Source organism: Alligator mississippiensis, chromosome 4 (genome assembly GCF_030867095.1).
Source record: "Alligator mississippiensis isolate rAllMis1 chromosome 4, rAllMis1, whole genome shotgun sequence".
Lineage (NCBI taxonomy): Eukaryota > Metazoa > Chordata > Crocodylia > Alligatoridae > Alligator > Alligator mississippiensis.
Window position 1 is genome coordinate 1935977 of NC_081827.1, and position 26034 is coordinate 1962010.

The following is a 26034-nucleotide window of genomic DNA, read 5'->3' on the forward strand; positions in this document are numbered from 1 at the left end:
GCACAAGCAGCCTCTGCGTGCAGCAGCAGAAAGCAGAGCAGCAAATTGGGCAGGGGGTGCGGGGCAGGGAGCAGAAAGCAGAGCAGCAGTTGGGGCGCTCTGCCAGACCCCCAGGCACCCCGGCAGGGACTCGCCGGTGCGTACCCCAGCTGCTCTGTGCCAGGCCCGCCAAGGGGGCGATGACTCGGAGCCCTGGGTTGTTTTCTTCCAGCCAAATGTTTGCAAATGCTTTTCTCACCTGTCCACTCAGCTCTATCCTAGGACTTTATTGCCTCCCAGGCATTTCTGTAAGCAATGAGCACAAACACTGAAGGCAGATTAGATTAGCAAGAGCCCTCCCCGAGGGCCGGGGGAGCCAGCGGGGCACCGCAACGGTCAGGGCCGGGGAGATGCATGGCTCTCACTGCTAGCATGGGGGCTTTCCACCCAGAAATCACCCCTTCAGCCTGGCCTAATCCCCAAATACTCATCGGGACCAGGAACAAGGAGCTCTGCGCTGCTTTGTGCCAGCCCCGGGACCTGCCCCGCGACCACGGCTAAATTTAGTGACCGCCCAGCCGGGCTCCTGCCCCGTCCAGCCATGCGGTTTAGTTTGGTTTTCTTGTCTTCTCCCCCTGGAAACTCCCAGCTCTGGATCAGAGCGGGAGGCTGCTAATTAGGCCTTGCCTACTGATGAGCATCCATCTGGCACTGGACAGGTGTCCCAAGGGCGACAAAGCTACCAAGCCGGGAAGGCTGCGGTTTCCGTCTCCTCGTCCTGGCCCAGGTCTGGCACGCGCCAAGCGCGGGAGCGGTTCTGCTCTCTGCCTTGCACCGACATCTCCGTCCCGTGCACGGGAAAAGAAAGGCCGTGGTCATGACCTTGGCCCTTCCTGACGGGCAGCGGCTTGCGTCGAGTCACAAGCTGTCGAGGAAGAAGGAAGATTTGCTTCCTTGACTTTTACGATGTAAAAGTCCCTGGTGCGAACTGTGTTCCCCAGCCGGAAATGGCAGCCGTTCACGAGGCCGAGCGTGCCCCGGGGCCGAGCAGGGCTGGGCGCTCTGCACTGTGGAAACCCCAGCACAATTCCCGGCCCATTATCTAAATGAGCATCGCCTATCACGGTTTATGACCCTCGGCAGGAGCGCACGCAGCATGCAGACCGGCTCCGCTCCGGCCTCCGCAGCCAGCGCTGGCTGATAACGGCCCAGAGCCGCGGCCAGGAATGCAAGTTGTGAAATCCTGCAAACGCCCTGGCCCAGGACCGCCATTTCGGAAGCCAGATAATCAGGCTGGACGATGCACGGGGCCCCCAGGTAACTCCTAGCAGAGTCTGGCCCTGTGCTTTCCTACCGCAGCGTGGGCACCCGCTCCCCTCGGGTCGCCGTCGAAGGGCTGGGGGCAGCGGGCGACGTGCACCGATGCCCGACGGCGGTGGGACACCAGATGGGACCGACACGCATCCTAGGACCACCCGGATGCAGGATGCCCATCTGAGGATGGGAGAGCGCAAGTCCTTACCGAGCTGCAGGTCAGCTGGGTAAAGGTCCCCGCACGTGGCAGGGAGAAACCCTCCTGCAGACGTGCCTGGGAAACACTAACCAACGCTCCCGGGATTTTAGTTTAAAAAAAAAATTGTTCTGAAAACCCCGCTGAAAGCCACGGGTGGATCTAGACCTTTGCAAAACGGGGTGCAGACAGTGAGTGGCCTCATCCCATATACCGCAGCGTATGTTTTTCTCCAGTTAAAAATACACGGGCAGTTTTACAGATATGCCAAGGGCCTAGAGCTGGGCGATTCGGGGTAGGACGGAAGCAAAAATAAATACAGCTGCATGAGAATGAGTTAAAAGCAAACTGCCAGGCTGTGACAGAGGAGATTCGTGAGCAGGAGAAGCCAACAAGCTGGCACAACCGAGGCCAGCTGGACTGGTGGGACATCAAGATCATTGGAAAGGAGAGAGAGGTGTTAACGCCTGTGGAGTGAAGAGTTTAGCAGGAATCGGTTAGATGACAATGAGCCGCGAAGTCCAGGGGCTCCCTCAGATGTGGCTGCCACGACCAAGCCACTGGTGGTAAACTTTGGGTGAAGTTAGGAGGCTGGAGTGCAGGACTGGTGAGGAGAGGAGGAGGGAAATGGGCTGATTGAGTCTGCAGAAGAGAAGACCGAGGGGGATTGAATAGCAGCCTTCGCCTCCCTGCCGGGGGGCTGCAAAGAGGATGGAGCTGGGCTGATCTCAGTGGGGGCAGATGGCAGAAGGAGCAATGGGCTCAAGCTGCAGCAAGGGAGTTTAGGTTGGATATTAGGAAAAACTTTCTCACAAGGATGGTAGTGAAGCACTGGAACAGGCTCCCCAGAGCGGTGGTGCAGTCTCCATCCTTGGAGGTTTAAGACCTGGCTAGACAAAGTCTTGGCTGGGATGATGCAGTTGGGGCTGGTCCTGCTCTGAGCAGGGGTCAGACTAGACGTGCCCCCCTGAGCTCCCTTCAACCCTCGTTGTCTGTGAGTCTGTGCAGCAGGAATCCACGGGGGTACACGTGCCCCAGCGCACCCCCGCCCGGGCCCATCCCCCATCTCGAACCAGCCCAGCGGAGTTTCCCTTGTCTGTTAGCAAACGACAAGCTGCAAGTTTCCAACATCTCATTTCAGTAAAAAGAAGAACAGTTCTTGAAAATCCAGAGCGGGGCTTTTTAACCAGAACTGACCGCTCTGTCCTCAACTCGCTTCCCCTCCTCTTTTGTTTAAAAAAAAAAAAAAAAAAGCAACCTTTTGATCCAAAAGCTGACTTTCTGGCCTGGCTCCGACGCTGCCTTCCAGCAAAATTGAGTTAGGTCCAGAAAGCGTCTGCGAGCTCGAGCTGCTGCTGCCGATAACGGCGCGGGGGCCTGGGGATGTCCCAGCGCCTGGACGAGGGGGTTTCAGCGCTAGACCTCTGCATCGCAGCATCTTGGACTCGTGCCACCGCAGTTGTCTCTCTGCGCTCGCCCGCGTGCCGTGATCGAGGAGGACTGAACTAGTTTCTGCACGACTGGCTGGCTGGGAACTATTCTGCTGAAGGAGAAGCCGTCGGGGACCGAGAGATTTTCTTCTAGTTCTTTGGATGCTTTGCCCCTAGGCAAACAAATGCTGGGTGACTGGAAAGATATAAAAATACCGACGTGGACAGCGCGGTGGTAATGCCTGTCCCCCTTCCAGGCAGATCATGATATTGCTTCTGACTTTGCAAAACCCGGTGACTCTTAGCATGAAGGTTGCCTGACATGTCTCCTGACAAGCCCCTGTTCTCTGAACGCTGCCAAACCGGGAACCATCCGGGCCAAAATTTTCCATGCAAAGCATCTGCCTTCAGCTGAGATTTTCTGGAAAATTACAGCCAAGACAGTTCAGCTGCTCCTGCCCATGAGATCGGGGCAGGGAAGGGACGTGAGCTCCCCGGGAAAACAAGCCTCCGGCCGCGTGCGGAGGAGGCCAGGCCCCTCCGTGCTTTGAACCGTAAGGAGGGGGCACCAGACTCCGCAGGACATACCTGCCCCCTCTCCCTGTGCATATCTGCCCAAATTTGGTCAAGTTATAAGGCTCCGAAAACTCTCCCTCTTCACGCGCTCAGTAGAGACTTGTCAGGATGGGTTCATCAGCTCCCGCGGGCGACTTGGACCGCGCATCCCGGGTCCCCGCATCGTGTCCGAGCACCCTCCAGGTGCTTCCCCGTGTCTGAGTGCTTGGCTTCCCATCCCAGGTGTTCTGCTGGGGTCTCTCCTCTGATGACGTTTATAGTCTGAACCGTGGCTGAGATGATGGAGCTGGGGCTGGTCCTGCTTGGAGCAGGGGCTTGGACTGGACGTGACCCGAGCCCGCATTGTCTGCGATTTTCTGAGTGTTTCTGCCTCCAAAGCACCCCGTGCAATGGGGCTGTAGGGGTAATGGGAAGGCCTGGTCTGGAGCTACGGCTTGGAGGCCAGATCCTGGCTCTGCCGTCGGCTCCTCCGCGGCCTTGGGTCCGTCCCTTATTGTCACTGGGCCACAGGTCTCCGGCAGGGTGGAGCCGCTGCTCTCTCCTGCATGGTAGACTTTAAACTCCAGGCTCGTACTTGCCCTGCTCGGCCTCCTCCTGCCCCCGCGCCGGGGAAAGTGCCGGTCGGGGAGTCCGGGGAGCTCGTCCGGCACAGTCCGAGCAGCACGGGAGAGCTGGCTGCCCCTGCGCGGCCAGCTGCCCCCATGTCCGAGCAGTGGCTCGGCACCCCCAGCACCCCCGGGGCCTGGCTCGGGGTGGCTTCGTGGGTGTTGGCGAGGCTGGCGGGGAGGGATGGAGAGCGGCACAAGAGCCCTCCGCAGCTTTCATCTCCAAAGCCCTCAGCAAACATTAATCCCTGGAGACGACTTGGAAAACCCAGCGTGGAAAAAACGCCTGATTAATCAAAGCAGCCAGGAGATTCGGAGGAGGGAGACGGCAGCCAGAGGCCGATCCCCCCGCCCCCGTCCCATCTCATTTCCAAGAAGTTTGAAGCTTTGCAGAGAGCGCGGTGGTTTCTAGGCACTGCAAGCACGAGGCCTTTGATGTCGGGGCATCTTTGCTCTGGAGAGGGCGGACGGGCCCCCGTCTCCCCCGGCCTGGCCTCGACCTGCCAGCTTGTCTGCTGCCAGATTAAGAGTGGGATCTGGCGGCCGAAGGGTGGGGGGACGCCCGCGTGCGTCTGCGCAGGGCGCGCTGGGGGAGCAACAGAAGCACCTGGGGGGCCGCGAGGGCCCCGGCATCGGGGCTGCACAGACAAGACAGCTCGGCCCCGGTGGCTCCTTTCTCTTCCCCCCGGGTTGGGAAAGGACCTGCTGGGCGTAGGGTGGGATGCTTCCCCCACCTGCACCCAGCACTAGCATTTGGGCTGCTGTGGTCCTCGCTGGCCCTGTACAGCTCCGTGCACTCGTGCGGCTCCAGAGGGTGTGATGATTGTAGCTCCCCACCTCCCAGCTGTGCTTGCACCCCGCGAGGCGGGGGTGGGATACAGCCCCCTGCATGCACCAGCTGGATCCCGCCGTCACCCCTCCCTTGGTGCCATCCCCGTGTCTGCAGCTCCCTCTGCCCCGAGCCCCGAGCCCCGGGCCCCGGGCCCGAAGCGGGTCGGTGCAGGCGGGGAGCTGCCGACCGCTACGTGGAAACAGGCTCGTCCCGCGCTTACCTCGTTCTCCCCGCCGCGCCTGCGTCTCTTCCACCTGCCGCGTCTCGTCCTTGTCCCGGTGCCGAGCTGTTCATGCAGGATCGCCCTCCGCCTCCCGGGATGGGGCCGAGGCCAGAGGGGGTCCCGATACAGACAGCGAGAGCGAGCCGCCCCTCGGACAGCCGGGCTCAGACACGTGCCACCTTCCAGACGTGGGGCCAGATTCCCAGCTGGCGGCAACCGGCGGGCATCAAGTTACCCCAGCTGCAGCCCTGGCCCGTTTCCCCTCCCGACGTCTATCCAAGCCCCGACTTTGCCGTGCCTGATGCAAAAAAAGAGCACCTGCCAAGTTTGTCTGGCGCCCTCGGGATTATGCAGGTGGTGCCGTGGCCCCTTCCCGGGGCATCGGCAGCAAGCACACGGCCCGTGCAGGGTTCATGGAAATCCCAGAGCAGCGAGGCCGGGAGGTCCCGAGGCGGGATCAGCCCTGTCCAAGCCACCCCAGACAGACCCCTGAGCAACACGATGCAGTCACCCCTAACCCCGATACAACCCCGGGCATCGCCCCTCGCCCTTGCCCCTGCCCCAGGGAAAGCAGGGGGGCCGCGGCCACCAACCCCCTGCTGCCCCCAAAGCAAAACATGAACTTCCCCATGCTCGTCTGTGTGGGGCTGGCATTGGCGTGTGTGCACGTGGGATTTCGGCCGTGGGCACGGCGGTGGTTTGCTTGGCTGGAAGAGGGCAGCAGCGCGGGCAGCGTCACGCTCACCCCTGCCCTGGATTTATTTCCCCGGCTCCTTATCTTCTGCTCCTGGACGCACGTCTCCCTGCACTGCTGGCTGCTTCCCCGGGGAGGGGCTCAGGCTTATCCGGCGCTAATGACTGCTCCTGATGAAAAGGGAAGGCTGGGTTTTTCCAGGACTTTTCAACCTTGCTGGCCGGGGCTTGGCGCAGAGCTCCTTCCACAGGGTGTATTCGGGACCTCTTCTCCCCTCATCTGGGGGGTCAGGGGTGTTTCCAGCTGGCTTCGCCCCGACCCCTGGGTTAGGCCGTTGATCGCTGCGTCCGCGGATGGGCCGAGATGAGATCCAGCTGCAACGCGCCCCAGGGGACAAGCTGCCCCTCACCCCCTTTTGCGGGGTGGCTGCTGCCGCTTCCCTGCCCTGCTTTGCAACCCGGCCACGTCTGAGCTCCGCTCCGTCCATCCTGCCTGGCCGAGAAGGGACCAGCGGGCCTGGAATGGGCAGCCCCAGCTGGACCACCCTGTCCCAGCCCCCAGGGGAGAGACCCACCCGGTCTCACCCACCAGCCCCTTGCTGGGACCACGAGGCGCCTTGGCCCCGTCCCGGCAGAGCTGGCCCAGCCCTGCGCGGCGTTCCCACCCGCCGGACCAGCACAGCACTGTCACAAGCTCACGGTTAATTCAAGTGCAATTAAGAGAGATTGTAAACAGCTTGGCGTTCCCACCCCGAACCCCTCCCCTCCCACTAACCTCTGCCCTCCTCATGCCCTGGCCTTCCCCTGGGAGCCTGGACCACTCCACAGACCTCCGGGGAGGCATCAGAGACCTGCCAGGAAGGTCAAGGCTAAAACCCTCCAGGCTTCAGCACCCCCAAAAACACAGAGCCGGGGCACATGCCCCATTTCCCCCCCATTCCCCTGTGCACGGCTGCCCTGCAGAGATGGGCTAACCGGTCCTCACACCTTCCCACTAGCCTAGGGAGGCAGGCACCAGGAGCTCTGTGATGTGGGGAAACTGAGGCACGGAGAGGGCAGGTCAAAGGAAGCAGTGGGTGGTCTCTGCAAAGGGAGAGGAGGTAGGGGAGGAGCCCAGAGAGCAGGCCCAAAGGCTTTGGGAGCTGGTAACTGTGTTGGAAGGAGCCTGGAGGGTGGGGAGGGGTCTCCTGTATCTCTGGGGGGCTCTGCTCCCCCCGGCCCCGGTGGGGGAAGAGGCCGAGAGCTGTGCTGTTGTGTCCTGTTGCGCTACGTTTTGCAATGCTGATTGCACAAGGCAGCACAACACTTTGGGGTTGGAGGCATGGGAACTGTAATGGGCACGGGGGGTGGATTCCCCCGGAGCCACATGTCGGGGGCTGCATGTCCCCAGCGGCTCTCCGGGGCTGGGGTGGGTGCTGGCCCCTTAGCCCAAAGCTCAGGAGCAGCACCCCACGGCTCAGGGTGCAGCAGCTGGCAAGGAGGGGGGACGGTCCTGTGCCAAGTAAGCGGTGGAGCGAGCAGATCGGCCCAGAGCTGTTCCCGAGACATTCAACAATCAGAGACCGGGCAGGTTGCACCCGAGCTGGGGGCCGAGTGCTGCAGCCCTTCCCCACTCTTGGCGCTAGCATCGAGGACCCACCAGCCGCCTCTGCCCCCAGGAAAGTGGGAGCAGCTCACAGTGGATGCCCACCAGTCTCCGGTCTGCAAGCACGAAGCACCCCAGAAACCCGGCTCGGAGGGCCGCGGGCAGGCGCAAGCAGGGACAGGAGATCACCGGTGCAGGGGGGTCCCTGGCTCTCCAGGAGGGCACAGCCCTGCAGGGAGGAGCCGGTCTCCGGGCTCGCAGAGAAGCAGAGGCCAGTGGTTCAGGTGCTGGCTGCCACCCAGGCCGGGCAAGCTGCCATGCCCAGCGGGCACACGCGTCACGTGGGCCACACGGGCCACGAGCCAAGCATGAGTCATCCGTGCAACGCGCCGGTGCAGGAACCGGCTTGCAGGGCGTCGCGGCTCGGGCAGGCTCCTGGCACTCAGGGCTGTGCCAGGTTGGGCTCGGGCACGTCACCCCAGCTCCGGGGGTGCCTGGCAGGAGGGGGGCTCCCTGTGTGGGGGTGGGCCCTGCACCCCTTTGACTTCCTGCTCCACCCAGAGCTCGACACCCCTCGACTTTGCAGCTCACTGTCACCTAACCGATTCCTGCTAACCCCTTCACCCCACAGGCGTTAACGCCCCTCTCTCCTTTTCAATGGTCTTGATGTCCCACCAGTCCAGCTGGCCTCGGTCCTGCCAGCCTGCGGCTGCTCCTGGTGACAACGCTCCTGTGTCGCAGCCCGGCAGGTTGTGTTTCACTCATTCCAGTGAAGCGGTTACCTGTTTCTACTTCCATCTTACACCAAATCAAGCAGCCACAGGCCCCTGGCGTGTTAGTAAAGCTTCTAGTTTATTTTTAAACGGGAGAAAAACATGTGTTGTGCTATATGCACCAATGCCCCTCGCCCTCTGCAGCCCCCTTTTCAAAATCCTACATCTGCCCCTGTCGGCGAGCCGTCTGGCCAGCTCCAGATGCATTCAGCACAGCGCGTCGTGCCTCCCAGGCAGGGAATACGGCGAGGGTCCTGGTGCGACGTGCGTCTCCAGTCCATCCCCAGACGCTCCCAGGCAGCAGGATCTCTCCCAAGGACGGGTGCCACAGCAAGGCAGGGCTGGGCACAGGGCGGCCCCGAGGCAGCCGGAGCCAGTGGAGGTGGGCAGGGAGCAGCTCTGCAGGAGCCTGTGAATAGCGTTGAGTCCGAGCCGAGCCAGGATGGAGGGGGCCAGGGGCTGACGCAGCAGACCCGGCATCCTGTCCTGTCCTGTCCTGTGTCCCGGGGAAAGCCGAGGAGCGCCCAGCTCAGCTGGCAGCCCCTTCACCAGCGCGGTGTGGTTGTATCAAGCCGTGCGGGGGGCAAAGAGGGGGTCATGGGGCATTGGGCCCCGCTCCCGCCACGAATCCCGGCAGCGCCGTGCCAGGGCAGGGAAGCTGCTGACTCAGAGGCCGCAGCAGCCAGGGGCCAGCCCCATCCCGGCCGGCGCTATCTGCTCGGCTAAGCACTTGCACAAGCGCCGGCTGCTGCTGCTGCAGTCAGCAGGATGCAGCGCGGCCCTGGGCGCCCCTTGGACCCGGGGTCAGTGTCCTGCGGGCGGCAAGACCAGGCCCCCTCCCGCCTCCAGTTGCATGACGGACGCTCGCGTCCTGGCAAGGGGGTGGGATGGCCCCGCCGCTGCAGCCCCCAGCCGAAATGCAGCCACCGCAGGTGAGGGGCAGAGCAGGGGAGTCGTGACCTGGAGCTCAGGACAAGCCCAGGGACCACTCCCCTGTGCAGCCAGGCCCTTGGCTTTACCCCTCTCCCCCAGGGCTTGAGCCAGCCACGATCCGCCTTCCCCCCATCCCAACCTTCCTCCTCCTCCTCCTCCTCCTCCTCCTCCTCCTCATCTGCAGCCGCCCCTCCGGCAGCCTACGGGGCTCCTCTGCAGGGTCCCCCAGGCTGGGGACGTGCCCATGGGCCCAGAAGACACAGCAAGCAGAAACCGGGGCTCGTGTGTCTGGAAGCTCTTTAGTGAAGGATCCTACACAAGGGGTAGGAGACGCGATGGCGGCCCGGGGCAGTCCGCTGGTCTGAGGCGGCGCCGGGACAGCCTCACCCGTAGCTGTGCGGGCTGTTGGGGTTCATGGGGGATGAGTCCTGGCGCCCCGACTGGCCCATGAGCTGCCAGAGGCGGTGGCTGAGGTTCTGCACCTGGCAGGTGCCCAGCACGCAGCCCACACGCATGAGCTGGCCGTGGTGGAAGCGGGCGGCGTGACGCTTCCCGCGCCGCCCGCCAGTCCGGGACTCGTGGCCGAGCTGCGGGGCAATGGGGGGCAGCGCTGGGGGCTCCTTCCAGCCCCCTACACCCCTCGCCGCATCAGCCGGGGACAGCTCCAGCGTCGGCTCTTCCCGGTGCCGGGTACCCACGGGGACGAGGGGTCTCCGGTCGGGGGGTTCCCTGCAAAAGGAGAGAGCAGACATCAGGCTGGGCAAGAGAGGGGCTTGCTTGACCCCAATCCTAGTGAAAGGACCCCGATCCGGGTCTGACCAGCCACCCACGCCTTGGGCACTGCTGCGAGGAAGCTCGCAGCACCAGCCCCACCAGGACCTGATTCCATCCCACCCCCCCATGCGGCTGCTGAGAGCCGGGGTGTGGGAGCAGAGTGCAGGCAGGCAGGCAGGCCCCCCCCCGCCCTGGGCCTGGGAACGCCGGCGGCAGGGCCAGCACAATGGGGCTCGTTGTGGCCGCAGCGGTCCCCGAGGGAGGCTCCGCGAGGGCAGGGAACAGCCGGAGCCTTGGGCATCTCCCCCTCACCCCCCCAGCACGTCGGCGCAGCCTTTCTCAGGCAGGGAGAGACTCTGGCGCGGCTCCAGCCGGCCTCTCACTCCCTGCGGGGGCTGGGAGGAGGCAGCTTTGGGGGTGCCCCTCCGCGAAGCCCGGCCCAGCCCAGCTCTCTCAGCCCCACACGGGGCCGGGGGCATCGAGCAGCCGAGCAAGCGCCGGCACAGGCACGGCGTATCCCAGGAGGCTTTGGTGCAAGAGCCGGGACCGAGCATGGAACCGGGAGCCAGGAGCACCTTGCTAAGCTCTACAGGTATCCTGAGGAGCGGGGCTGCCCGAACCCCATGCCCAGCTGTGCAGAGAGGTGCTCCAGCCTCCCCCTAGCCCAGCCCTTGCCGGCACCATCCCCACGCAGGACACAGCCCCCGCCCGGGGAAAAAGCCTGTACGCCGTGGCCGGGCCAGCGCGCCCCTGGCCTGCACTTTCCCAGGGAAAGACGGGTCTGGGCTGCAGGGCCGGGAGGGAGAGACCCGGGTAGCCCAGGAAAGGGAATGGGATTATAGAAAGCAAGGGAGTTGTGGGCACTGCTGCGAGGAAGCTCACAGCGCTGGGGGCAGCGGCAGAGCACCACTGCGAGGAAGCTCACAGCACTGGAGGCAGCAGCAGGGCACCACTGCGAGGAAGCTCACTGCCCGGAGGCCCGGGCGGGTGAGGATCTGGCGCCCTGCCAGGACGGCGCCAGGGTGGAGAGGACCCGAGGAGCCGGCAGCAGAGGGCGGGAGGCCAAGGGCAGCCGCAGCAGCTACCTGCCTCGGCACACGTACATCCTCCGCGGCCCAGAGGGGAGGGAGGTGGCAGAGGCCCTGCCCCAGCTCCTGCCACGTCCTGCCCGGCTGGGGCACGTCGCCAGGGGCCAACACGGCTCCTTGGCTCTGCACCTGGAGGCTCCCCCCTGAGCATGCCTTGCTGGGACGGACCCCTGCTCCCAGAGCCCTCCTCTGCCACCCCCCAATGCCTCCAGCTCCCCACCTGCAAGCCACAACCCCATGCGCCACAGGGAGGCGGCACGTACTACAGGGGGGGCTTCCTCACCAGTGCCCAGCCCCCCAGGCACAACTGTACTGGGAGAGCCCACCCCACATAGCTAGGCCCCAAGGCCAATGCCAGAAGCCTGCAAATACCCCATGCCCTGCTCCCACCCCCCGGGGTTAACCAAGGGGGTTGCACCCAGCTGGCCCCGGCTTTGCAAGCAGGCATGGGCACGGGATCCCCCAGCACGGCCACGACCCTGCATGACCCCCCGGACACGGGAACCCTGTGGTCTCGGGGCTCTACTGACAGCCACCCTAACGCCCCACATCTGCAGGGCAGGGCCCAGCCGCGGCTCCGTGAACCCTCGTTACGCCCGGGCAGCGACCTGCCACCTCCTGCCCCCTCCGCGCTCCACTGCACGCACACTTGGGGTCACTGCTCTCGAGGCATCTCCCAGTGCACCAGTTTGGGGGGCGTTCACAGCTCCACCCTGCCCCACATGGCAGCCCTGCCTCCGCCGTGCCCATCTCCACCTCCCTCAGTGCCCAGGCTGGGTGCACACACCCATGTACTCATGCCTGTGCATCCTCTCCCCGCACCCATCCCCCACGCACCCCATAGTGCATCCACACTTGCACGCAACCTGCAAGAGCACACCCCCATGCATTCACACTTGCATGCACACGCGTGCCTGCCTATCCATATGTGCAGCTGGGCACCTGTCTCCCATCTATCTACACCTTCACACGCATGTGCGCAGGCACACGGATGGATGCCTGCGTGTACACCCCTCCGACAGGAATGGCAGCACACACCTGCCTACACGTGCATGTGAAAACACGCATCTCCGCCTGCACACACAGCAAAATGCGCAGCCGCCCACAGGGGCTAGCACATACGAGCCCGGTGCCCACGTGCCGGCTGGGCTCACGTATGCACCTCTACACGCCCGCTGAGTGCACGTACACACCTTGCCTCCGGCTGCAGCCCACCCCTGCCCTGTGCTGCCTTCAGCACCGGGTGCCTCCTGCCAGACTCAGGGCCCCGGGGCTGGGTGCTGCCTCCCTCCCTCTCCATCCAAGAGATGTTGGGGGGACGAGGGCACCCAGGAAACCCTGCTTCGCCGTGTCCCCCTGGGAGATGCTGCCCCATCCCAGGAGAGCGCGGCCAGCCTGGGGATGGGAAGGAATTCCCTCAGTCCTGCCTGGGGACAGACAGACGGACGTACGGATGAACGGACAGATAGATGGATGGACAGCTTGGCCCCAGCCAGCCCCCCACACTTGTCCCGGCCTCTCCCCGGCGCCTGGGAAGTGACAGCTGGCAGCACAGATGCTCCCTGGAGGGTCAAGACCTGGAGGTGAGGGAACACCATGCCCTGCCCACTGGCTTGGGGCCTGAAGAGCCCCTCTGCCGGGGTTCCCCGTCCCTCCCCTGCCCACGGCTCGTCCCCCGGGAGCCGTGACACCCGGGCCAGGGAGAAAGCCGGGCACTTGCCCGTGACTGAGCACGTCGCACGGAGCCCTGCAGCCCTGCGCGCTGGGACCCGGAGCCCCCCGACCCAGAACAGGATCCGACCCCGCATCCAGAGCCCGGCCACCAGCCCTCTTCCGAGAGCCCCGGGCATCCCAGCCTCTCCCTAGCTTCACGGCGGGGCTCTGCCGGACTCTGCCTGGCCACGGGGCTGCGGCTCCCCCGTCCCCGGAGACACCCAGCCGGCTCCTGCCCGGGCGCGAGCACACCCTTGCACGCGGGGCAGGGGCTCGCGCCTTGCTCCGGCGGCACTCACCTGCGGCGGGGCAGGGACAGCGGCAGGGGCAGCGGCAGCGCGGGCAGCAGCAGGCAGAGCAGCAGGCTGACGCGGGGCAGCGCGGGCGGCGGCGGGCACCGCATGGCTGCGCGGGATGGATGGACGGGCGGACGGACGGGCGGGCGGGCGGGCGCTCCGCGTTAAGTAGCGGCCGCGGGAGGAGCCCTGGGCCGGGCCGCGCCGCCGCTCCGCCCCGGGCACCTGCCGCCCGTCCGTGTGTCCGCCCCGCTGCACCGCGGCCCGGCGCCAGGCGAGGGCGGCTCCGCTCCGCTCCGCTCCGCTCGGCCCGCGGGCCGGACGGCCCCCCGGAGCGCGCAGGTCGAGGCTCGCCGCGGGGCAGACCCCCGGGACACGCGTCGGCCGCTTCGGGGGTCCCCGCGGGTCCTGGTCCGCGAGGCCCCCCGCTCCCATGCAGAGGGGCCAGGCCCCGCGTGCTCCGCATCACTCATATTCCTCCCCCCAAGGCTCCAGTCGCCCGCCTTGCCCCACGCGGGGGGATTTGCTGCGCACCTGCGGGGGGACCCCAGCGTTGTTGTCATCGCTCAGCTCCGAAGCAGCGCCGCGGGCTCGGTCCCCCGGCTCCGCGGTCACTCTCGTCCCCCCCGGCTGGGATTCCTGTGGGCTGCGGGAACCTCCCGGCACTTTGTGGCCGCATTATCCCAGGAAATGGGGCTGGGAAAACAGCTGCTATGAACCGGGGATGGGAGATGGCTGGAGAACGGGCCCGGAGTCATGATCTTGGCAGCACGGGCAGCAATGACCTGGGAGCGATCCCTGTCCCACGCTGTCGGGCAGGTGGGGAGCAGGGGCTGGGGATCCCATGTGACGGAGGGGTCTCCAGGAGCTCTTCCCCCTGCTCCAGGCTCTGCTCTAACCACTAAACCACCCTGTCCCCCTTCCAGGCCTCTGGGAGCACCTGCCCCCATCGCTGCCACCGGCACTCAGCCCTGTGATGCTGGTACATCCTGCTTTCCATGGGGCAAGAGGGTTTGGCGGCCTCCCTGGCTCCCCGGGCCCGGCGTCCCACAGGGCCACAGGGGTGGAAAGTTCCTGGGCAGTGTGCCGGGAACATGGTGGAAGTTTCCAGAGGCCGGGGAAACCTGGGGGCAAATTCTCCAGGCCGGAAAGTCTGCTGTCAGCACCCCCTCCGGCCGAGCCGGAAACGCTGAGCTGAGCCCCGAGTCACTCGCCGCGCGGTGGAAGCTCTGATTCCCCTGTTGAGTCGGCCGAGGTTTTCCAGCCAGCCTCACGTCCCTGGCATTGCTCACGGCCCCCTCCCACCTGCCCCTCGTCTCCCTCCTGACCCCCAGGACCGTCTCTCCCTGCCTCCGGCCTCTCTCTCCTGAAATATCTGATCCAGGCCAGCGCTCAGCTTGCTGGTCTCCACCCTGGGCTCATCTCACTGTTACAGCTGGAAAGGCTCCAGGGTCTTTGAAACCTTGGCTCGGAGACCACGGAGCCTAGGCCGTATCCCACGGGGCAACCCGGCCATAGCCCCTGAGTCTCCTGCCAGCACCCGCAGCCTCACCTTTCAGCAGGAAAGGACTCGAAGGTGCCAGCGCTCAGAGACCCCTCTTACTGCTCGGCTCTGCCCAGAGAGAGCATCCCTGGAAGAGGTAGGTGGCTGCAACCCGAGAGCAGGGGGCTCACCAGCCTCGCGGGACAGGGAAGAACGTGGTCCAGGGCCCGGGAGTGAAGCCCGACAAGCCCCAAGGTAAAACAGAGCAGCGATGCAGGATCCCAGTGTTACCTAGGGGGATTTTCCACCACCGGTAATTTTAACCCCTGGCCCAAACAGGGATGCTCAAGTGCCTCCAGACAGCTCCGCAGCCGGCGGGAGGGTTGCAGCCACTCCTCTCAGCCTTATAATCCATGATGTGAGATTCATTCCCTAACAACCCCGTGTGGCCCCGTGCCCCGTCTCCGACAGAAGCTCGAACCCGCGGCCTCAGAGCGGAGTGGTCCTGGCTGATGGATGTTTTCCCTTGCGCTGGGTGGGTGAGGGCACACCGGGCTGCTCCTGGATGCGGAGACTGCTCCATGCCACGTGCCGCTTCGCCACCCACCCAGGGCCCCTCTGCACCAAGGTCCAGCTCCTTTGTGAACCGGCCAGGTCTGTCTTTCCTCTCCCCCTTCCCTGGATTATTCCCAAGCCCCGAGAGGTTCTTGTCACTTGTCCCGAACCCCTCCAACCTTTGCAAAAGGAGGTGGCCAGACCTGGCAGCCACCCTACTGGGGTACTGCCCATCACGAGAGCACCAGCTTGATGGTCCGGCTTGATGGGGGCAGCTGAGCCTCCGGCGTGATGAAAGCTGGGATGCTGGGTGCCTTCGGAGGCCATGCCTGCTCACAAGGGGTCCCGCTGACCTGGGGCCAGGCAGGATTGTCCCTCCAGACCAGGCCAACCCTGACCATGGGGGCTTTGTGCCTCTACAGCAGGGGGCACGGGCCCCTCTGGGCTGAGCTGACCCCACCACACCCCACCCACGGCAGGGGGGAGGTACCGGTGCTGCCCTGAGGAGAGAGCAGGCACGACTGCAAGGAGCGTTGCTTTATGCAGGACATCACATCTCCCACTGCCGGTGTCCGCGCCATGATGCCGGCTCCTACACTGGGGGCTCCGCCGTGGAGCAGGGTCCTGGGGAGATGGTGTCACCTCTCTCCCCAGCCTGGTCTAGGTGGGACACAGGGTGCCGCCTGGCTCAGAGGTTTTGCCCCCACTTCTGCCCTTGCCAGCAATGCAGCTTTCCCTTGTCTCAGGAGTTTTTAACCCTCCCCCAGGGATGCTGGTGCTGCTGCAGCCCAGGCTGGGGCTGGGGCTGGGCTGTGCCGATGCTCCTGCTGCACCCACCCCGCAGGGTCCTGGCTGGAGGGTCTTGCCCCTGCGCTCAGGCTCAGCCCCACGCTGCACTGGGGCAGGAAGGGATTTCCCCCTTGCTCAGACTGGTTGCACTGGGGGGGGGTTGCCTTCCTCTGCAGTGGGGGCACAGCCTGGGCCTGGGCTCAGTGTAGTGTCCATGACCCCCTGGCAGCAGCAGGATGTTAGCGGCCGCGGCCCCCCTGTACCCCCGGGGTGGGGGCGGGGGCGATGCCTGGGGCTGTGTCAGTGACTCCGAGTTCGGACATGGGGCTGATCCTGCCTTGGGCTGGATGGGACCCCACAGCTCCCTGCCAGCCCCCCGGCTCCAGGGGTCTATGACTCTAGGACCCCTCTTCAGGATGCTCCTCGCCCCCGACGGCCGGCCTGTGCGGTCCAAGCTCTCCACGTTGCTCCCTGCCAAGGCTCCGCCTGCTCTTTCCACCCTGGCCCGAGGAGGGATGACTGCATCGCACGTCTCTCGCGTCCAGCTCCGCCAGGTTTTCCCCTTGGTCTGTGTCCTGGAACCGCACCCCTCCCCTCACGCCCCACACGTCCTCCCCACGGGCTCGGTCAGACCTCAGCTCCCACCTGCGGCTGAGTCACCCCAGGCAGGCAGGCAGGGTCACTACTGCCCAGGCACAAGGACGATTGCAGCAGCTTCTCCAAACCCGGTGTGAGCGCCGTCCAGGTTGTCCCAGTCCTGCTGGCCCCTGGGAGCTGCCAACTCGGACGCCAGACCTGTAGCTCTCGACCAGGTGCCGCAGCCCCCCTGGGGCCCTGTGGGACCCTCGTAAGGGTGTGGTGGGTGTGTGGGATGAGCACTGCCAAGTGTGCAAATGCCTGCATGTGATTCAGTAGGTAAACCCAGAAAGAGGACTCTGGGGTGCTATAAACTCCCTGCCTTGCTGTGGCCTCGCTGAACTCGGTGTCCCCGGGAATGGATCTAGTAGTTTTACATCATTAAGAAATGAGTGACCTCGGCGGGAGGGCGCGTTTGGATGGGGCCTGAAGTCTAACGAGGGGGGAGGGAGTCTAACAAGGCTGAGAGAGTGGCAGCATCCTCTGTGCTAGCTGCCCCCACTCCTTTCTGCTCCATGTGTCGGGGGGTTGAATCCTCCCCCCGAGGCGCTGGTGCTGGGTGCAGCCCATGCTGGGGATGGCCCCCCCACCCCGCCCTGCAACGTGGGGTTGCAGCGGCTTCTCCTCTGTGGATTAGCTGGATTTTTCCAAGCTGAGACTCGCGCTGCGATTTCCTGTTCACGTTCCTAATTCTTTGGTTCCCGGCCGGCGTCGGGGGACCTGCACAGCTCTTTGCTGACTCACGCTCGCAGCCAGGCCAGGCCTCCGGCTCCCGTTCTGGGAGCGCAAGAGGCGGCTGGAAGAGACGCTAGAGCGGTGATTCTCAACCAGGGGATGCTGCATTAGCCCTTTGAGGTGTGCAGACGCGATTCACGGGATGATCCCAGAGATTTCCAGCATCCAGTGTTGAAAGCATCCCTACTGCTTGAGGAGTTTTTTGTAACGTAAGATTTATTCTAGCATTTCAGCTAAGATACAAACCTACCTTGGTGCTTGTGGGAAGACCGAGGGTAACCCCTAGCAAGGAGAGCGGGGGTTTTGTATGTGTGAGAGACAGAGAAAGAGATAGGGAGGAGCAGTGCAAGGACCGCTCCAGCCGCCACCGCGCATCCCCCATCTGGACAGGTGCCTGCAGCTCCTCCTATACGAGGCCTTGTCCACGCTGTCGTTCTTAGCTCGGGTCCATCTGTGCCATCTGCAACCCCTGCCATGCTGCACAGGTGGGCACGGACAGGCAGGGATGATACTGGGCTGAGCTGTGAGGGGCGCAGGGGACTCTCTCGCGTCTGCACTTCTGTCTTGGGGTGAGTGGAAGATGAATCTCTCCCTTCTCCCGGCAAGGAGCAGCCCTGGCTGAGCTCCCACGTGTCACGACACTAGCCGCATGGCGCACTCGCTGCGGAAGAGCTGCATTGCAGCCCCCACCCCGCTACCTGGGGATAGCTGTTTGTCTGTCCACACCTTTGCACTGGGGTCAGTGTGGGCACACGAGGGGTCACAGCATGGAAAGAGTAGGTTTCAGTTTATAACAAACCCCAAGCCGCTCTTTTCCCCCCACGTGGCATTGAAGTGGGGGCTTGTGGCCACCAGCTGCGATGGGAGCTGAGAGGCCAGCCAGATCCATGCAGGGTCTGGGCGTGGGCTTGGAGGAAAGGGGCACGAGGAGCTCTGGAGCGAGGGGCACGGCGTCTGCATCAGACCGGCCTGGACATTAAAGGCTGCAAAGGAGAGAGGAGCAGGGAAAACCCTGCTCGGGCCCCGTCATCTCCTAACCACCCTCCGCTCTCTGCCCCGTGACACCGGAGACTGGGCACAACGGACCTGGGCCTGACCCGCTCCACAGCTCTGATGTTCTTATGTAAGGAAAGGGCCTGGGCATCCTCTGTGAATTTCCTTTATGCTGCCAGCTCTGTATGGATAACAACTCACCGCTGTTATCACCATCATCATCCCCCGGGACGTGCACAGCAGGGCTGGCAGAGCCCCACGGGCGTCACCTCCAGTCCAGCCCCCTGCTCCGGGCAGCATCACCCTCATCCAAACCCTGCCGGACACGTCCTGGTCTGATCCCACGCCCCAGCCCCGTGCACAGCAACAAGGCCCATTGCTCCACACATCAAAAGCCCCCAGTTCTGACCCCGGGAAAGCGGGGGGCTGCAGCCAACAACGTCCTGCTGCTGCCAGGGGGGTCATGGGCACTGCAGAGAGCCCCGGCCCAGGCCGTGCCCCCGCCGCAGAGGAAGGCAAAACCACCCAGTGCGACCAGTCTGAGCAGGGGGGAAATCCCCCCCTGCCCCCAGTGCAGTGTCAGGCTGAGCATGGGGGCATGTAGCCAGGACCCCAGCACACAACAAGAAGATGGTCCCCAACCTAAAGAGCTTCCAACCCCTGATGAGAGGTGACGGGCAGAGGCAGATGGACAGAGGAGCATGAGATGGATGGTAAGCAGCCAAGTGGAGCAACCCCCAGCCCGACCCCCTGCCCAGTCCCCTGCTCATGTCTCCATGCTCCTCGGGATGTTTGCAGACCCCTCCTTCCCCCACCATGTTGCATGACATAGGGGGGTCCATGCTAACCACAGGATCCTGGCGTGAGTCAGCCAGCCCGGGGGATGCTTTCCCAGGCAGCGCTTTACAGCCAGCTCAGATGATGGCCGGGGGCAGCTGGAAGGACCATGGAGTTTGCTCTTTGATCTCACAAAAATCCAGGGACCGGAGGGGCCAGGTGGCCGGCTCCCTGCTACCTGGTCAGCACAGCCCTGTTGTAAGGAGCCCTCGTCCACTGGGCTTCAGCAAGGATTGCAAAGCCCGGCAGGTGCCCACCCATCCAGGAGTACACCTTGCAGACCAAGCTCCAGGAGGCACTGGTGGAGGCAGCGATGGAGCTGCCCGAGCTAATTGCCCTGAGCCCTCTAGTCTCTGCCTCCCAGGAAGCTGCAGGGCGAGTCACTGCCGGGTTTCCCCTCCGGGCTGGAGGCTGAGGCTGCAAAGAGGCAGCCTCCATCCTGCTCCATTGCTGAATTGGGTGAGCAGGGCCAGGGGCCTTCCTCCTATGGGGGAACAGTAGGTTCAGCCCTGGGAGAGTCGTCGACCGGCAGTCCAGACAGCAGCTGCCATCCAGCTGCTGAAAGCACAGCTCCCGAAACCTCCAGCGCTCATCTTTCTCTGGGAGACGCTCTGGAGCCGACTCTGCCGCACGTCCTCGACACATAAAGCCGTGCATCTTCAGCACTCTCACATATTGCTCGTGTTGTTATTTCTTTATGCAAATGCACATTTGCCACATTTGAAACCTTGGCTTTCTGTGCTTCTCACTGGACAGGTGGTCACTGCCGTCTCTGTGCTGCTTTGCTAACTTTTCCGTTCACGTTCGTCTCCATTTCTGTTTGCGTGGATTCAGTTCTGGTGGGACTGGCTCGTCAAACCTTTCCAGGTCCCCACAGTGCCCTGAGGGTCAACACCATGGATGGCCCCTGGCTCCAGACCCTGACTTTGGACACCTTCCAGGTTTCTGCTTCTAGCCGAGGCCCTGACCAGTGGAACTGACCGCCCACATCCCGGAGACGGGCAGCTGGGGTCCTACTGCAAAGTCCTGCACTTCGGAGGGAGCAATCCCCTGCACCGGTGCAGGCTGGGGGTGACGGGCTGGGCAGCAGCTCTGCAGAAAAGGGCCTGTGGGTGACGGTGGACGAGAAGCTGAACAGGAGCCAGCAACGTGCCCTTGCTGCAGAGAAGGGTAATGGCATCCCGGGTGCATTGGTAAATAGCGATGCCAGCAGATTGAGGGCAGTGATCCTTCTCCTCTATTCAGCACTGGAGAGGCCACATCTGGAGTCCTGTGTCCAGCTGTGGGCCCCCCACTACAGAAATGATGTGAACACATTGGAGAGAGTCCAGTGGAGGGCAACAAAAATGGTTGCCGGGCTGGGGGACAGGACTGGTGAGAAGAGGATGAGGGAAATGGGCTGATTCAGTGTGCAGAAGAGAAGACCGAGGGGATTGAATAGCAGCCTTCACCTCCCTGCAGGGGGGCTGCAAAGAGGATGGAACTGGACTGGTCTCAGTGGGGGCAGATGGCAGAACAAGGAGCAATGGGCTCAGGTTGCAGCAAGGGAAGTGGAGGTTGGATATTAAGAAAACAATTCTCACAAGGAGGGTAGTAAAGCACTGGAACAGGCTCCCCAGAGAGGAGAGGGAATCTCCATCCTTGGAGGTGTTGAAGCCCCGGGTAGACAAAGCCTTGGCTGGGATGATGGAGTTGGGGCTGGTCCTGTTTGGAGCAGGGGTTGGACTAGATGTGACCTCCTGAGGTCCCTTCCACCCTCATTGTCTGAGAGTCTGCGATTCTGTGCTTCTACTCCCTCCACTTGATGTGACAATTGAGGGGTGCCTGTGCCCATGGAGATGGAAAAGCCTCTACTTCTCCACCCCCCTGGTACAGGGAGCCAGACCCAGCATCCATGCATGTGTCAGGGGGAGTTTAACTGCAGGCCAAGGGGGTGCAGGGGAGAGGAGCAACGCATGTGCAGCAGGCTGAGGGCAGGCGGGTTCTGCCTATGCGCTGTCAGGGAGGATGGTGCCTCCAGCATCACGGTGATGGGCTGCTCCCTGCCCATGCCTATGAGGAAGAGGGGGAGATTTTCCACCAAGACCTGCTGGGCTGCCTCAACTTGAGCCCTGCAACAGGGCAGGGTGCCATGGGGCAGGAGGTGTGGGGCTGGTCCAGGCTTTTCCAGTGCTCCCATGGCCTACAGATAAGATGCAGAGGAACTAGATGAAGCATTGATGCAGACAGAAGGACTAGAGGACCCCCAACATTTATTCAAACCTTTCACAACCTCCCAGAAAGCTGATTCCACCTGCCAAACACGGCACACGGAGCAGCAAAGGCAACAGGGTGCAGTTGTTGCTAGACGGCGACTCGAACTGTCCATGCCCCGGTGCAGCCCAGTGCCGGACATCTGCAGCTTGTTCTCCACCTCCCAGTCTGAGCACCCCTCCCTGTGCTGCATGCATGGGTGCAAGGTGCATGGGTAGCATGAAGGGGCATCTGCTTGCTCCAGCTCCGGGCTGTGCTAACAGGGTCCCCAGCCCCAGGGGTATCCGGGGGCTGTGCTGAAGGCGAGGGGAGAGCCTGTGGGCTTTGGCAATGGCACTGGGGGTCACCAGGGAATTGCAGCCCCATCCCAAGCCTGCCGTCCCGGTCGTGTCAGAGCAGCAGGTGCACGCTTTCCGTCTGCTCCTTCTCCTCTTTGTGGCTCTCACAAACATTGGTGCCCTGACTTCCTGGGCTTGAGGGACAGAGGAAACAGCCAAATTGGAGAGCTGGGCACCGAGAGATGCGCGGCCTGTGAATGCCACGGCAGGTGGGGAAGCCACCAAGTGAACAAGGGAGCCGACAGCAGGTACATGCTCAGCTCAGTGCAGGTGGGGCAAATAAAACCATTTGCATTTATATAGACCCAGAAGGACGAGATCAGTGTGCAGAAAGGGGTCATTTCCCACCACCCATGAGAGGGAAGAGAGACTGAACAATAGATGCTCAAGCCCACGAGCTTCAAGCAGCTTTGGAAAGAGCCCGAGATGTGGGATGAAAGGCAGGAAAGCAAAAGGTGAGTTCCTTGTAATGCAAATAGCATCCCTGGGAGAGACATATCGTGAGCCGGCAAGGAGTACAGGTGGGCACCGCAGGACAGAGGCCTTCACCCAGCTACCAAGGGGGAAGACGCAGAGTCCTCAGGTGGAGAAGGGGGCAGGAGAATCTGCGCCCCCACCCAGGTGCCTGAGCGCACTCCCATGCAAAGCTCCCTGATGGACAGGCTACAAAGCCTGCAGGGGTTAAGTAAAGTACGGTGGCAGTGAGCATAAAACCAGTTGTCCATGGGCAGCCCCGAGGAAGGTGCTGGCACTGTCCCTGTGCCATGACACGAGCATGACTCGAGACCGTGACTTACCGTTTGCAGGTGCTGATAACAAATTTATGTAAACCAACCCCAGGAAAGGAGTTGGTCCTGGTCCTGGCCATAAAAAGTTTTATGGCTTTATTATGGGAGGGCAGCATAAACAGTAAGTGACTGTAAACTGCTTTCCATCAGGGCTGGACAAACACCTCCTCCTGAGCATGCTGTCTTCCTGGATGATTTGATTTCAGTTGCAAAGGTGAGACAAGCAAACTGAAGCCAAACCTGGCAGAAATGGGGTAGTGGCGACCCCCTCGTTAGCGTGTTTGAGTGAAGTTCGTTAGAGCAAAGTCAAGAGCTATTTCTTGTACATATCAAGGTGATATAAAAAAACGCATCTATTTTCAGCTGAAATATGGACAGTGATTGCCAGAGCTATGCCTCGGGATGAGACCCTGCAGAAAGGGACTGAGGCTGTTTGCTCAGGGGGGCCAACAATCCCCATCACCTCTTCAAGGGGGGGCTCTCATTGCCAGGTGTGATCCTGTCTAAAGGCACCAGAATAGTGACAGATCCATGAAACAGAAAAAATATGTGGAAAAGACAAACGAGGGTCCCGTGGGGACTGATAATCTGAGAGGAGGGACAAAGACATTTTATACTGGCTGCAAATGAACAGCGATATGGAGGGAGCTTTCAGGGCAGGCTGCATCGATCAAAAGATACAGGCCAAGGTCAAGGACGAGGGAAGCTGTCCCTGGGAGCAAAGCAGGCATGGATTTATTGATGTTGGCTGAGAAAACCCGTGTTGTACCTGTCCTAGCCTATTATTCTCACTTCCTTCAGATGGAAGATACTACGGCTACGCAAGTGGCAGTGCCGATAAAATCTGCCTTGGCTAGACAGGAGATACGGTCCCTGGAGCAGGAATGTAATCGGACCCAGCGATCTTGCAGCAGGGCACAGTTTAGCACACAGGTGTTTTACTGTTTCCTGCACTCTGATGCACAATCTCATGTCCCTGGGACCCCGAGGCCACGAGCTGGTGGCAAACAGATGCTTTTGTATCTTTGAGACCCTTGAGGAAAAGTGGCAGAGTTGGGCTCTGACCCGCGCCTAGCTCCAGCAAGTTGCAGAACAGCACGGAGGGAGAGCGGCCGGTCGCCGGCTGACCGAGAAGCAGGACGCCTGGGTCCTGGCTAGCGGAGACTCGCAGGGACGTGCGCAGGTCTTGAGGGCTCGCCGGAGGAACAGGAGGCTGCGTGTGTCTGCGATGGGGAACGATGGCTACAAGCAGCGAAGGTGCCACAAGCGGTAAGTCGTAGAGTCGTAGATAATGAGGGCTGGAAGGGAGCTCAGGAGGTCACATCCAGTCCAACCCCCTGCTCTAAGCAGGACCAGCCCCAACTGCATCATCCCACACAGGGCTTTGTCAAGCTGGGTCTTCAAAACTGCCGAGGATGGAGACTGCACCACCTTTCCCGTGGCAGCGTGGTCTCAGGGGATCCCCACGGCACAGGGACCTGCTAGATGAACCACGCGCCGCTCGTTAGCTCCGAGGTATCAGAAAGCTTGTGCACTCATGTATATTAAGTGTTATGTCGGTGGTGCTATGACTGCTGAGTGCCATCGCTAGCTGAGGAAGGACCGAGTGGGGAACTGGCTGCGGAGGGGATGCTGAGGGGTCTAGGGAGCCAGGGTGGCTGTCACGAGCCAGATGAAGTAAGCACACGTGACGGTGGGCCCAGGCACGACTCCAGCCCCCACCAACACCATGCCTAGAGCTGCGACCAAGCCGTCATAGAGGATCCTAGAGCCGGGGGGCTGGCAGGGAGCTCCAGGAGTTGCATCTAATCCGAGCCCTGCCTGAGGCAGGATCAGCCCCATATAAATCCTCCCAGACAAACCCATCATCTAACCTCTTAGACAAACCACACACTCAGCCCTGACCCAATGCAAGACATTACACCTGAGCCTGCCACACAGAAAGCAAAGGGGACCAGGTCCTGCTTCTGTAAAAGGGCCTTAATATACCCTCAGAAGAGAGCCCAGGCCAAAGTCATGCCCCCACTGCAGAAAAAGGCAACCCCCCACCCAGTGCAACCAGGCTGAGCAGGGGGAAATCCCTTCCTGCCCCAGTGCAGCGTGGGGCTGAGCCTGAGCGCAGGGGGGCAAGACCCTCCCGCCAGGACCCCACAGGGTTGGTGCCAGCAGGATCCTGGGCTGCAGCAGCACCCAACGTGTCTGAGGGAGGCTTAAAACCCTCTGACATATGGAGCAGAAAGGGAGGTGGGGGACAGCAGAGGCAGGATGTCCCACGGCAGAGGCATGACCTGTTCCAGCCTCACCTCAAAGCCGCCCACAAAGGCAGAGAAAAGCCGTTGCAACGCCCAGCTGGTTGCAGCACACTCCCTTGGTGCAAGGGCGGGGAGGGCCTGGCTGCCTGGTCAGCACGGCCTGGATGTAGTGACCCTGCCGGCCCTGCCCAGATGAGCTCCCAGCTGCTCCTTAGAGCTGCACCCTCCCGGGACCAGGGCTCAGTCACACACGGTTACACACGGCCTGCGGCTGCCGAGAGCTCTGCTCGCTCCCATGGTGCCTTCTCCTGCAGGCACTTGCCTTGCACACGGCAGGTACGTGCCAGCCTGGCTGCTCCATGCCCGGACCCAGATCTGCCCATGGCGTGTGAAGCGTGGTGCTGCGTGCCCCGCTTGCCTGGGAGCTGCACCTCCCTGGCTATTCCCACACAGGGCAATGCAGCGCTGGTGGCCGGACCCAGAGGTGCCCTGGGACAGTTAATGAGGTTTTGCCCCTACTAATTACACATCCTGCTAAGCAGCTGTGGGGTGCGGTACCACTGCCCTACTTGCTCCCTCCCAGAGGTGGCTGCATGCCAGGGGCAGCTGCCAGTCGTGCTTTCAGGGCCAAGGAGATTTCAAGTTTGAAGAGGTGTTAAACCAGGTGGAAAGTGGGATTGATTTGCACCTTACAGACTAACCAAAGCAGACGGATATCTAGAGCAAGAGGTTTTGTGAGCTGAAGTTCACTCCATCAGTGGCTGTTTTCTGCCTGTGAAGCCCTTGGAGGGCTGCAGCGATGAGGCAGCAGGGGAGCGGGCGTGGGAAGGAAGGTAAAGGCTTCTTTGCTATCCGGACCACGCGGCATCGTGATCAGCAGCTTTGAGCCGAGCACTTAGCACCCCAGCTTGGAGGCACCTGCCTGCTTCAGCCTCATTCCCTTAGCAAAGGGCGCTTGGAAACCACAGCTGAAGGCGCCAGGCTATGGCAGCCGGGTCCATGCAACCGGCAGCCCCCTCACCTTCCCGGAGAGCAGCTTTCACCGGGGGGTCTGGACTTCAGAGCTGCTGTGACCCCAGACCTGTGACCGTGACCAGGCAGAGAGTCCCAGGCAGTGGGCGATGCCCTGAGCGTCACTCAGGGATTGCCTCTCCTCTTCCTCATACCAAAATGCAATGGCCTAACCAGTGCTGCAGGAACCCACGCCCGCCCAGTCCACCGCCCCAGCCCAGCCCTGCCTGAGCTCCCGGGGCAGCCCACTGCAAGGGCGTCCGACTGCCGCCGTGGCCTGGACCTGGCATGGCCTGTATGGGGGATAAACCCTGGCAGAAGACGTCTCTGGGGCTGCGCCCGGTGATCAGACCC

General features: G+C 62.6%; 1 protein-coding gene across 1 annotated transcript; it reads right to left on the minus strand.

The window, feature by feature from the left end:
* Positions 1 to 8266: 8266 nt before the first annotated feature.
* ADM2 (adrenomedullin 2) lies at positions 8267 to 13137 on the minus strand. The gene is made up of 2 exons (XM_019493183.2): positions 13014 to 13137; positions 8267 to 9868 (listed from the first exon to the last, which is right to left on the minus strand). The coding sequence occupies exons 1-2, from the start codon at positions 13115 to 13117 to the stop codon at positions 9523 to 9525; spliced, it is 450 nt and encodes a 149-aa protein (XP_019348728.2). The 5' UTR covers positions 13118 to 13137; the 3' UTR covers positions 8267 to 9522.
* Positions 13138 to 26034: the final 12897 nt, after the last annotated feature.

Bases quoted from the DNA above. Each gene is read 5' to 3' on its own strand.
- ADM2 (XM_019493183.2), bottom strand. From the start codon at position 13,117: ATGCGGTGCCCGCCGCCGCCCGCGCTGCCCCGCGTCAGCCTGCTGCTC. The intron at 9,869-13,013 runs GTGAGTGCCGCC...CTCCTTTTGCAG, and splicing joins CTGTCCCTGCCCCGCCGCAG to GGAACCCCCCGACCGGAGAC.